A 12,818-nucleotide genomic window follows, 5' to 3' on the forward strand; every position below is an offset into this window, starting at 1 on the left:
GCTGTAGGTCAGCCAAGTTCTTTGTCTTTACTTTCCTCACTATGCTCACAGCTTGATTTAGACCTTGGATTTGCTGAGAAGTAGTGGGTATGTATGTGCTCCTACAGCTCGTGTAGAAGTCACTGGAGTTACATGGAGTTACTGTGAGCTGCACCAGGAGAACCCACAGCCATGCCATCTGGATTCAGGCCATCTATCAAACCTCTGATTTGATTGGTAATGGTGGTAGCTTGGCACATGCATATATATTCTGTCTTTCAACTGAGAAGTCAGGAGGCCAGCAGCTCAGCTGTATCCTCACAAGGCAGAACTGGAGTTCCCATCCTTAAATGTGATTAACGATTCCCAGACAGGAGTATCCAACACTTGTTCAGATAACCTGCTATTTAAGTAAGGGCCACAAACAGCTGACAGTAAATATTATTATTAGCAGCAGCAAAATGTAGATGTACATCAATATGGGTGTGATAGAGGGAACTGCAGCTGGAGCAGGTCCAAAGAAGAGCAACAAGGCTTGTGAAGGGCTTGGAGAATATGCCCTATGAGGAGAGACTGAAGGAACTGGGGCTGTTTAGTCTGGGGAAGAGGAGGCTGAAGGGAGACCTTATTGCTCTCTTCCAATATCTGAAAGGTGCTTACAACAAGAGCCGGGTTGGTCTCTTCCGACTGGTGACAGGTGACAGGACGAGGGGAAATGGCCTCAAGTTGCACCAGGGTAAGTTTAGGTTGGATATCAGGAAACACTTCTTTACAGAAAGGGTTGTTAAGCACTGGAATAGGCTCCCCAGGGAGGTGGTTGAGTCACCATCCCTGGATGTGTTTAAAATCCGTTTGGATGTGGTGCTCAGGGACATGATTTAGCAGAGTGGTGTTAGAGTTATGGTAGTATGGTTAGGTTGGAACTGGGACGTGTTTTAAACAGCAGTCGTTCTTGATCCTTTTCAGTCATGAAGTTAGGCTGAAGCCTATACCTGCTCTATGCTTGGGAATGTAACTTTTCCAATATCACACTGTATATGCACATCAGGAACTTGCAGACAAGATAGCGCAGTTCCTCTACCTGCTCTGAGTGAGGGCAAGCCACCCTTCTTGCTCCAGTTCACCCAGTGCTCAGGAAGAGAAGGAACCTCTGCAGTAAATCTGAGTGTGAGAAGTCATGGTTTGCTGTAGTTAAGTAGGTTTGGGCATTTGAAACATGAACGTGCAAAACTGTGTAATCGGGTAAGGGATGAAATTCAGATCTGGTATTTAATGAGAAAGGAATTCTTCTTCAACATTACCAAGCGTTATATTGGAAAGCAAAGCCCTAAGAAGATTACAGTTATTTCCTGCCTACAACCACAGGGCTTCTTTGTTCAGGGCAATGAGGAACTGATGCTTTTAATGCTACTTGTTTTCAGATCTTCTGTCCTTTTTTTTTTTTTTTTTTTCCCAATCCAAATAATCTGTTGTTCTTTTGCTTTTGCATCCTTCTCAAGCTGTGACTAGTTAGGCTTTTTAAGGGTTCTCAGTAACTTCTCAGTGTGCAAACACCAGCTGGATATTTGAACTAGATCAAACAGGGGAGGAGTGGAAATAGTGGTAAGAGATGCTGGTAAGAACTGAACCGTGCCTAATGAACTGTGGAAGTTCGGCAGTGTCTTTCTTTCCCCCGGGCATTCTGTGTATTCCCTAATATAGTCAATAAAGATGTTTGTGTTTGCCAACCTAATATTGCTTTTCTGTTGCAAGATATCATAGGTGTTTAGACCAAATTCAGTGTTTGCAAAGAAACTGAATTTTGTTCATCCATTCATCTCCTGTTTTCCCTAAGCGAGAGTGGGATCACTAAGTGAAAGCTATTATTCCCACTAGACTAACCCACACACATAAGACCCACTGACTTCTGCAACACACTCACAGTACCCGAAGCCCTGTGTGTTTTTGAAGCTGGGAGCAAAGAGGTTCTTCACTTTTGTTTGTTTTTCATAAACAAAGCTCACATTCAGTTTTGTGCAGAGCTTAAAAATGTAACTTTTTCTAAATCTACTGTTTAGGTGTTCTGAACCATTGATTAATGAAATAAACCTATCAAATCCATGTATATTAAAAATGTTAAAACCAAGCCTGCTCTCTTCTTATGGGACAAGAAATTGTATTTAAATGCTACATGATTATGTCTACTCTGAGCAATGAAAGCATAATAAGCTGGCATCTTAGCACAATATTACAGAGTAGTTTTCAAATTGGTGCTCAGATCTAAAGATGCTTATAGCTGCAGCTGCATTAAGAGAAACTATCCACTTCCCCAGAACTTTTTACCCTCATTGGTTTAAAGCCATCAAATGCAGAATTACCATCTCACAGGTAGATAAAAGCCTGCAGACATTCAAAAGTCGGTCTTGGGAATTGCTCTGTGGGACCTCTCACTGCTTCAGCATTCACCATATCAAAGCATCGTTAGAAGAGGAAGAAATTGTATTAATCAAATGCTTACCTCAAAATTATTCTGTCAGGCTCATAACGTCACAGGAGACTTATCTCCTATTTAAGCTATTACCATGCAATAGAATCATAGAATCACTGAGGTTGGAAAAGACCTCTGAAATCATCTAGTCCAACCATCAAACCACCACCACTGCTATGCCCACTAACCATGACCCTCGCTGCCACATCCTCACAGTTCTTGAACACCTCTGGGGATAGTGAGTCTGTAGAGAGCAATAAGGTTTCCCCCGAGCCTCATCTTCTCCAGACTGAACAATCCCACTTCCCTCAGCTGCTCCCCATCAGACTTGTGCTCCAGACCCCTCACAGCTTCATTGCCATTCTCTGGACACACTGCAGGGCTTCAATGCCTTTCTTGTAGTGGGGGGCCCAAAACTGAATGTAGCACTCGAGATGCAGCATCACCAAAGCCTAATACAGAGATGATCATCTCTCTGCTCCTGCTGGCTGCACTATTTCTGGTACAAGCCAGGATGCCCTAGGCCACCTGGGCACACTGCTGGCTCATATTCAGAAGGCTGTCAACTAACACTTCCCAGATCCTTTTCCTCTGCACAGTTTTTCAGCCAGCTGCTATACTTCCACAAGCAAGCCACCTTTAAGTCAGTTTTAAAATGAGCTGGGTTTGTTTGGTCTTAACACTGCTTTCTAGGAGTTTCCTTCAAGGTTAGCATGACCAGTCTGCAGGGAACACATTAACCCAGAGCAGGGAGCCAAGAGCAGCAAGAGGTTTATTCTCCGTGGAAATATTAAGACAACTACACATAAAATCTTGTCAGAAGATAAAGGTTAGCCCCTTTTTAATCTGGGAACAAAGTTTGAGTAATATCAGCTTGATGCTTCTAGTGTGAATGTAGCAGCTTTGACTGTAAGTTCTCAGAAGAGCAACCTACATAAATATTCTGGTAAGGATTTACCAAGAATCACTGCAAGCTATGGCTCCAATTTACAATTTATGGTGGAAAATGAAATTCATGCTAAACTTCTCAGGAATATAACTACAGTCACTCAATCAGAAAGACACAACTCAAGGCACAACAGGTAGGAGAGAACACCTCTCTTCATGCATGAATTTGATGTTGTACAAACAAATATTTATCTGTTTATCTGATATGGCAGCATTAAGGCAGCACTTGGAGGAGTTCTGTGGCTTGAGTCACATGGAGCATGGAAGTTGCTCAGTGCAAAAGGATGAATGAACCCCAGAGTGCTGTGTCAGAACTAGAATGGTACAACTGAAGCCTGAATAGGAAGCTAATAAGCTTTAAAGCTGATTAACATGGAGTTTTTTTGTGCTTCTTGTTGCTGTTGTGTAATAAACAATCATATAACATGTGCTTCTGCTAAGGCAAAGTGACAAAATTTCCAGAAGGAAATGGTGGCAGGCTGTTTTCTGCACCCCAGGGAGAAATAAAAAGACTTAAAGCATGAAATGATTCTAACTGATGGCAGAGAGCACTTTTATCAGCAGGCATCCTGACTGCTGGGGGCATTTCTGACTTCTGAGAAAACAGGGCAGAAATTACTGAGTTAATGATGTGGCTTTTGCTCTGACCTTCACTTGTGGTACAGCTCTGGTAAACTGTACTCAAATCCTGGTAAAGACAAGATGACCAGAATTTTTAAATGATATGAACTTGTTACAGAGTATTCCGAAACAAACTGCTCCATTTGGAAGCCTGCTCCACAACCACACAGTTCTTCTAGCTGCCAGGCTAAAGTGATTCACTACTCACATACAAATTCCTGTTCTTGTGCCAAAGTTGTCCATGGCATGATTACCTCTCCACCTCTCTGCTATCAATTCTGCTGTGTGCTGCTGTCCTCCTTCCACCTTTCCTTTCAGGCTAAATGGAGTGAACAGCTCTGTCTTCTCCAAGGTAGAGGGCTCACTTGATATTTCTCTGTATTTACTAAAAGTCTGAGTTAATTCACCCTGAGCATGGGTAATTAAGACACAGAGCATGGTACTGCCATCATACATGTGCCTTTTTCATGGGAACACAGAGGTCTGAGAGCGTTCACTGAAGGCAAAACCAATGCAGATGTTTCCTGGTGTAAAATAAAGACACATAAACATACAAAAACCACTTTTACTAGCACATGCTAACAGTTTTTTTGCAAACATTTGGCCAACTGAAAGTAGTAACAGTAAAAACCAAACACGTGCATCCCTTACGTGGAAGTCATTCCCCCTGCCCAAACTTGTCCCAAAGTGCCACAGTGACAAAATGACCTCATAGATCCATCTCTGAGAGCAGCTGGATGTGGGTGCGACACATCCACATCCCAACCCTGGTTTCAAAGAAGATGCACTTCACTGAATTAAGTTCCCCAAAGAGAATTAAACCTTGAGCTCAACAAGAAAAGATTCAGCCTAAATACAGTTAAAGTTTGTCAAAGTTAGACAGTTAGAAACGGGGAGAAAAACTTGGGGGCATCGGGAAAAGCCCTGATTCCTGTTCATTAACACCAAGAAACAGTGTGCAGGTCATCAGCAGGGCACAACAGGTTGGTGATGGAAGCCAGACTTGTCTGGTGCCAAATACCAAGACAGCATGACTAGCAGGCAGTACATCAAGTCCCACGCTTGCAGAAAATCACCACCTCAATTCCTTTGGGTCTACAGAGCTCTGTTCTTCACCAAAATGTTGTTTAATTGCATGACCGTAATAAACCCAGGAGTTCTGCACTGGTTGTCATAATCTGGCTTACTGAAAGCTGCAGTAGTGATGTTTGAAGAGAACTTCATGTAGAAACTCAGAACTTCTCACCATACTCAGTGAGCGGGGAAAGCACTGAGCAGACCAATGCAACACCACAGCTGTTCCATAAGTGACTTTGCGACCATTCTCCACGACCATTCCAGCATTTCTCAGTGGATACTACATCAGGGAGAGCTTTGTGCTGGCAAACAGAAACCAAAGAAATAAGCACCTCAGCGCAACAAATACATTTCCATTGTATCTAAAGTATGTGAGTACACAGCATGGGGATCTGCAAGTGATGTGTCAGCACGTGTAAGTAACACAAGGGGCTGAGCGTGTTTCTTCAGTCTGCACTTTCACTGCTTCTCACAATTGTGTCACTGCAGCTGTCGCCCAGCAGTTTAAGTACAGATATAAGGTGGGAACAGAGCAATTAGCAATTCCAGCACGGAAATACCTCACTTAGAGCACAGCACTTTACATACGATTAGAAGACTCAAGTTTCTACCTCCCTCAAGGCAAAATCACCACAATCAAAAGTTAAGTAAAACCAGATGACAGAAATAATGGCGTAAGCATTTGTCGGTTTTGTTCCCAGTTCCAACTACGACTTAATAGATTAAACCTGTTAATTCATGACATGTAACATGGCACAAGCATAGACTGTTCCCAAATCTCAGTCTAAACAACTAAAGCTCTGCAGCCCAGCACCAACTGATTCCCAGCCTGCCAAGTTCAGCTCAGCTGCAGCGTGCTTACCAGTCCCCTGTGTTCTAGAAGATGCCCAGCACAGCAGCAGAGCTCATTAACCAAGCCACAGAAGAGCAGCCACTGCCAAAATGCAGCTTAACTCTGGCTGTCCTGCACCCAGCACCCAGAGGCTGGGTGCCCTTCCAGAGAGCTCTTCCCACAAAGCTCCAGCACCCACCCCCCAACCCCATACATTTCTTCTGTCCTTTCAGGCACGATGCTGTTGTCTGACATTACAATGTTTTTCCTACAAGGTGCAGGTTACCAGGCCAACAAGGATGCACCGTAAACATCCGCCACAATGCTTTAGGAGCAAAGTAGGTGGTGAGCCTCAGCTGTTCTCCTGGGATGATGGCATTTCAGTAGGTCCTGCCTGGGCTGAAGTGCTGCAGTCACAACATCTGCCATTGAGCAATTGCTGTCTAACCCTTGGTGCTCTTGCACATCCTGCACTCTCACTGCTACTTCTTCATTTTTCAGTTTTGTTTGTTCCCCGCTGATCTTTTTACAGGGCCTTCTAATAAACTCTCACGCCCTGAACACAAAACAGAAATTGCACTTGCTGTATTTTTATACACTTTGCAGAACAGAGCCCTTCTCATGGTACACACACACAAAAAAGACAAGAACTAGATCGGGTCTTAGGAGAACAGCTTGGGGTGAGAAAAAGACTGAATGAACCACTAACAAAGAGAACAGGAAACTTCTGTGGAGAAAAAATAAATCTTGATACAGAAAACACACCTGTCAAGTATGGGAACTGTTTCAGAAAACAGAATAGTTTACAATTAGTGGATTTTTTCAGCAATAGGCATGAATTTAGGTTGGGCAACAACACTTCTCACAACAAACCAGTAAAAGCGAACCTGAGGGTGTGTTTCCCACAGCTCCTTGTGTCACACCACTGCATCCTGAGCTGGCACGATGACGTTCTCTGCCAAGGTGAAGTGAGTACTTAACAGCTGCACCGTACAGTTCCTAGACTGCAACCTGCTGAACACAGACCAGCACAAAAAGCACCCTCCTGACTGCATCTGTGTCAATGCTAATGGCACTGCTCTTGGGTGGGAAGGCCAAGGAAGAAAAAGAGCTACAATAAATTATGGTTGGCCCTAACACACTGACATGTTTTACAGCGCAATACCCAGAGCATGAAAAACTACAACGCAATGCAAACGTTTCTTGTAAGATAACGTGACTTCTTTGAGCTGCCTTCGTTTCCAGCACTTTATATAAACACAGCTTTGTTCTGAGCCTGGATTATCCTCCATCTGAAGCCCATGTTCTCACTTTGTGCTTGAGGATTGTATGTCAGCACCTCCACAGCCTTATGCACTCCCATGGTACCATTTAGCTGCTGTCAGATTGGAACGGACCCAAGAGCTGTTCCTAAAAAGTTACAGTGAGTGCCCACAAATCTTCAACCTCCTGTCCCCAAGTAAGCAACGGACAAAAGACACCTGCATACACACACATGCACCCCTCCTCATACGAGCCCCAGAACACATACAGGAAAACAACACCTGAAAATCCAAAATGAAACTTAAGGATGCGTTGCAGTTTTTTTGTTTTTTTGTTTTTTTTTAAATACAGACTTTTAGTTGGGGACTTCTTTTCCCAGGATGGATTTGCTCAGCCCTGTGTGGCAGCGTTTGCTCTGTCCACATGCAGGAGCTACAGCTGAGAGGATGTTATCACTGGGAGGGGATGTGAGCACAGGAGCCCCGTGCAGCTCATTGTCTCAGCCAGGAAGCTGGGAAAGAAAGGCATTCTCTCAGTCGATTGAGAAAACAAAAATGGAAATGTCAAGCATTCGCCTCCCAGATAATGTCACTTCTACAGGAATCTGCAAAAAGCACGTCCGCCACTGGTATCACACCTATCAGTCTGTTAGAACACTTCTCTTTAAAAAAAGAATTACAGTCTAGTTTAGAAAAGTGCAGACTTTCTGGAACAAATGTCCTCAAGACACAGAAGCAGACAAATGCTCATGCTGATCCTCCCAGTGCTCCGAGGGCAGAGCTGCAGGTGGGAGCTGAGGGAGGTGCGGGCAGTGCCTGCAGGACAACCAGGCCACGGGCACAGCGGCTCCTGCCAGGCGTGGGCAGCCAGATTCCAGGAACAGGGAGTTCCGCAGATGCTTTCTTCACCTGTCGTAACAGTGATACAACGGAACCAATTTTATGCTCCGGAAAGGGCGACGCTCTCATACGAGTTTTCTGAGTGTTCGCTCGGAGTCTTTGTTTTTATCAATTTAATACAAGTTATAAGAACTGACAACTCTTGGTGGGTCAGTTTCGTGTCCAGTAGGCCTCGGAGCCCGGTGAGGACGTCCCCTACCAAACACCTCGGAACTCTTAGAGACGCGTCCCTGCCGTCCCCTCGACGCTTGGCGGCCGTCCCCGACGCCCCTTCGGAGCAGGCGCTCAGACCTCGCCGTCCGCCGGCCCCGCCGCACACGGCCGCCTCGCCCTTCGCTGTCTGCCGGCGGCTCCCCATCCGTCCCCTACCGCCGCTCCCCGGCGCTGAGCGGGTACGCGAGCAGGCTCATGGCCTCGCCGCACGCCGCCTCCACCTGCCGCACCTGCTGGCGGCTGAGGCGCTCCCTCCAGGCGTGCACGGCCTCCCGCGCGTCGCGGGCGGAGATGAGGAAGGGCCGCTCGGAGGAGTAGGCGGCGCCGCGGGTCATGTTGACCACGAAGGCCTCCATGGCGGGCGGCACGGGCAGGCCGGCGAAGCGCAGCAGGCGGCGCAGCTGCGCGCGGGGTTCCCGCACCAGGTCCTCGTAGCGCAGCTGCGTGTAGCGGCGGCGCAGCGCGGCGGGGTTGCGGCGGGCCAGCAGCAGGTCGCGGAGCCACGCCTGGCAGATCACCTCCAGCGCTCCGCCGAGGAAGAACTCGGCGCGGTGCTGCGCGGGGGCCCGCCCGGCGCCCAGCAGCCCCAGGCCGGGCGGGAGCGGAGGCTGCTGCGGGCGGGGCGGCCCGCGGGGCTCGGCGCGGTGCCGGCTGCGCAGCACCTGGATGCTCTCGCGGAGCAGCGCCTGCTTGGCCTTCAGGCGCGAGTTGTGGACGGCGCGCGGGTCGCGGAAGAGCTGCACCACGCGCAGGTTGAGGCCGGGCTCCCGCAGCAGCGGCAGCAGCGCGCCCAGCTCCAGCAGCCGCACGTCCTTGATGACCACCACCGGGTACTTGCGGCACTCGGCCTCCAGCTCGCGCAGCGCCCGCGGCGGGCAGCGCTGCTCGCAGGCGGCGCCGTCCACCAGGCCGATCTCGCGGCGGGGCCGCGGCGCGGCGGGGCAGAGCGGCGCCGAGCAGATCACCTTGTTGGTCCGCCAGCCGAAGATGCCGGCCGTGGTCAGGTTGGCGGCGGGCGGCGCGGCGCCCAGCGGGTCGCGGGGGGCGGCGGGGGCGGCGTAGAGGCGCAGCACGGAGAAGTCGCAGCGGAAGAGGGCGCGCAGCATGTCGCGCAGGGCGCCCTGCAGGCTGAGCGCGTCGCCGGGGTACAGCGCCTGCCACAGGTGCCACATGGGCTCGTAGAGGTAGAAGACGTCGGGGTGCTGGTTGAACAGCTCCCCCAGGAAGGACGAGCCCGTGCGCCAGGTGGCGTGCAGGTAGATGTGCCGCTTGCCCGCCCCGCTGCCGTTCCCCGCCGCCGCCGCCGCGTCCTCGTCGTCGTCGTCGTCGTCGCCGGGCGGCGGCGGGCGCTGCTCCCAGCCCCACTCGCTCAGCGCCTCCTCCAGGCTGGGGCAGCGCCGCAGCAGCGGCTCCTCGTCCGCCCGCGCCCGCCGGGCTCCGTAGTCCAGCACGTAGGGCACCAGCAGCAGCAGCAGCAGCGTGTAGAGCGCCAGCAGCAGCGCCAAGCGGCGGTGCTCCCCCCGCCAGCACCACCGCCGACGGCCCTTCATGGCGGGGCGGGGGGGAGCGGCCCGGGAACGAGCGGCCGCCGCCGCGCCGGCACTCGGGGAAGGAGGCGAACGCTCGGCGGCGGGGGTGTGGGCTCGGGGCGGCCCTCCCGCCGGGAGCACGCCCACGGGCACGCCGGCCACGGCCGCCGCCTCACGGCGCCGCGCGGAACCGCCGCACCTGCCCCCGCCGACCCGCCTGAGGCGCTGCCCCGACCTCGGGGCCGTGCCGAGCCGCGGGGTGCCTCTTCGCCGCCTCCTCGCCACTCTTCGCTGCCCCAAGTCCGTCCGGCGGGAGGAGCGCTGCGGCTCTCTCCTCAGCACAGGGGGAGTGTCGGTCGGAGCTGAGGAGGCGGGCTGGGTGCTGCGGGCTCTTTAGCTGTCCAGAGACAGAACGCGCCGCAGCGATGGGAAGAGTGCGAATGCCTGTTTAGAGGCGGGACCGGGTAAGAGGCGGCTATTCCAGTCTGCTGTGGCTTTCAGAAGTCTCAGCCGCGTTTTTGTTTCGGCGCTCGCGGCGGCTGGGTTGTGGACATCTGTGCATGAAGCGGGCACTGCCGCGGCACGTCCGGACCTGGGACGTCAGGGGGAAATTTTGGACGTCAGGGGGAAATTCTTTACAGAGAGAGTGGTGAGGTACTGGAACAGGCTGCCCAGAGAGGCTGTGGATGCCCCATCTCTGGAGGTGATGGGGCGCTGGGCAGCCTGGTCTAGCATTAGGTGGGATGATTGGTGGCCCTGCATGTGGCAGGGGGGTTGGAGATTCATGATCCTTGAGGTCCCTTCCAACCCTGGCCATTCTGTGATTCTGTGACCTCCCGATGTCCCCTTGTACCCATATCTGGTTAACTAGCCAGGGACATGGTGCTACCTCCTCAGGCTCAGGATGTCGCCTCTTTTAGGCTGCTAAGAACGGATGAAATACATCTCTTCATTTGAGATGGAAGTCAATGAGATGTTGACTTCGTGTATAACCCGCTGCAGGGAACCTGCTGCAGCTGGGGGTTGGAGCAGATGATCTCCAGAGGTCCCTTCCAACCCCTGCAGTTCTGTGATTCAAGTGCTTAAGTTCCAACACTCGGCATCAAAATACGCAGCACACCTGCAGGTGCTCACAGGTGGATCCCAATCCTGTGCTCCTGGTTAAGGTGAGTATCTGGCAGGAAAGAGACATCCCTGTCCTGCCAACTGCGTGGCAATGGATGGTGTCCCAGAAAAAGAACAAATATAATAACACAGCTCTCACATACGTGATGTTTTCACCTCCAGAGCAGTCTCTGCATTGTGTGTTCACCTGTGGTGAGGCACACGGCATAGCATTAATCACCAATGTCACACATAGCTGTGTGGAAATGACACCTTAGCCATAGTTCTAAGAATGCTCTGTGTACAGTGAAAGCGTATAGATACAGAGCTTATAACTGCTGTGCATTTGTCTGCCTGGATATGTAGGAATAATATAGAATCATAGAGTCATAGAATAGCCTGGGTTGAAAAGGACCACAACGATCATCCAGTTTCAACCCCCCTGCTATGTGCAGGGTCGCCAACCACCAGACCAGGCTGCCCAGAGCCACATCCAGCCTGGCCTTGAATGCCTCCAGGGATGGGGCATCCACAGCCTCCTTGGGCAGGAGTCCATCCAGTGTGTCACCAACCCTCTGTGTGAAAAACTTCCTCCTAATATCTAACCTAAACCTCCCCTGTCTCAGTTTAAAACCATTCCCCCTTGTCCTATCACTATCCACACTTTTAAACAGCCGTTTCCCCTCCTGTTTATATGCTCCTTTTGAGTACTGGAAGGCCACAATGAGGTCTCCTCAAAGCCTTCTTTTTTCCAAGCTAGACAAACCCAGTTCCCTCAACCTTTCTTCATAGGAGAGGTGCTCCAGCCTTCTGATCATCTTAGTGGCCCTCCTTATTTCAGATTTTTTGGGTAACATAAGAGGAATACAAAGTGATGTGGGAGAAAAAGCGTGTATCTGCCCTGCCCAGGTGGGGAGCCAGCCACCTACCTGCTAACACTCTCCTTGACCTCCTAAAAAGTGTTAAAGACTCGGCTTTCTGCAGTTTATAGTGTGCTGAGGAGATGGAGCCAAACAAGACTCCTGGGTTCCAGAGCAGAATAATGTACAAAAATCTGAAAGGAAATTCTGCCCCAACATATATTTCCCTATTTAGGTTCACTGTGGCTTTGGGCTTTTTAAACAGCAAGATAAATCAGTCTGAGCATCAGCTCCTGCTGTGTTACAGCCAGAATTTCATTTAGAACTTCTTAAGTATAGGAGGATGACAGAATAAAAACATTTTTGTCAATACTAGGCCATGGACTTGCCAAAAAACCTTGACCTATGCAAAGAATGTGCTCACCTAATATTTCAAGGAGCTCTAGCACATTTGACTTGAGTGGCATAATAATAATTTTGGAGGATTTATGAACTTAGCAAAATGCAGATGAGGATGGATAAACGTGAGCTACTGAGGTTGTCCCTTTGTAAGACATGTAGGAATAAGACAGCCTGCCAGATCTATGACAGACCATAGAAATAAAAATACGCATGGATTGCACTGAACTTTTTCAGACAATGGAGCTACAAACTTCTGTAGCAAATGTTCTGGAAAACAGAAAGCACAAATCACTTTACTGCAGGCTATGTTTTCATTAATATAAAAACATAGGAAGTTCTTGAAAGACTATCAAACCGAAAAAAGAATCACAATGAATGCTGTGCCTTCATAGTGAGGTTCCTGTGTTGAAGCAGGATCATCCTGAAAATGTTCACTTTAGTTCTTTTACGTTTGAGCTTTTTTGGAGTGGAGAGAGAGCAGGAATCCCATCACAGCTAGCATCATAGAGTATCCCATGTTGGAAGGGATACTTAAGGATTATCAAGTCCAACTCCTTTCTCCACACAAGGCCATCCAAAATCAGCCCATCTGTCTGAGCACTGTCCAGATGCTTCTTGAACTCC

General features: G+C 49.7%; 1 protein-coding gene across 1 annotated transcript; it reads right to left on the minus strand.

The window, feature by feature from the left end:
- Positions 1-4,566: 4,566 nt before the first annotated feature.
- CHST7 (carbohydrate sulfotransferase 7) lies at positions 4,567-10,252 on the minus strand. The gene has a single exon (XM_090126613.1). The coding sequence runs from the start codon at positions 9,847-9,849 to the stop codon at positions 8,452-8,454; it is 1,398 nt and encodes a 465-aa protein (XP_089982739.1). The 5' UTR covers positions 9,850-10,252; the 3' UTR covers positions 4,567-8,451.
- Between the last annotated feature and the right edge of the window lie 2,566 nt (positions 10,253-12,818).

The sequence above is a fragment of the Phasianus colchicus genome, chromosome 1 (assembly GCF_987193195.1).
Source record: "Phasianus colchicus chromosome 1, bPhaCol1.hap1.1, whole genome shotgun sequence".
NCBI classification, from domain to species: Eukaryota; Metazoa; Chordata; class Aves; order Galliformes; family Phasianidae; genus Phasianus; species Phasianus colchicus.

Coding starts and splice junctions, on each gene's coding strand:
- CHST7 (XM_090126613.1), bottom strand. CDS start 9,849: ATGAAGGGCCGTCGGCGGTGGTGCTGGCGGGGGGAGCACCGCCGCTTG.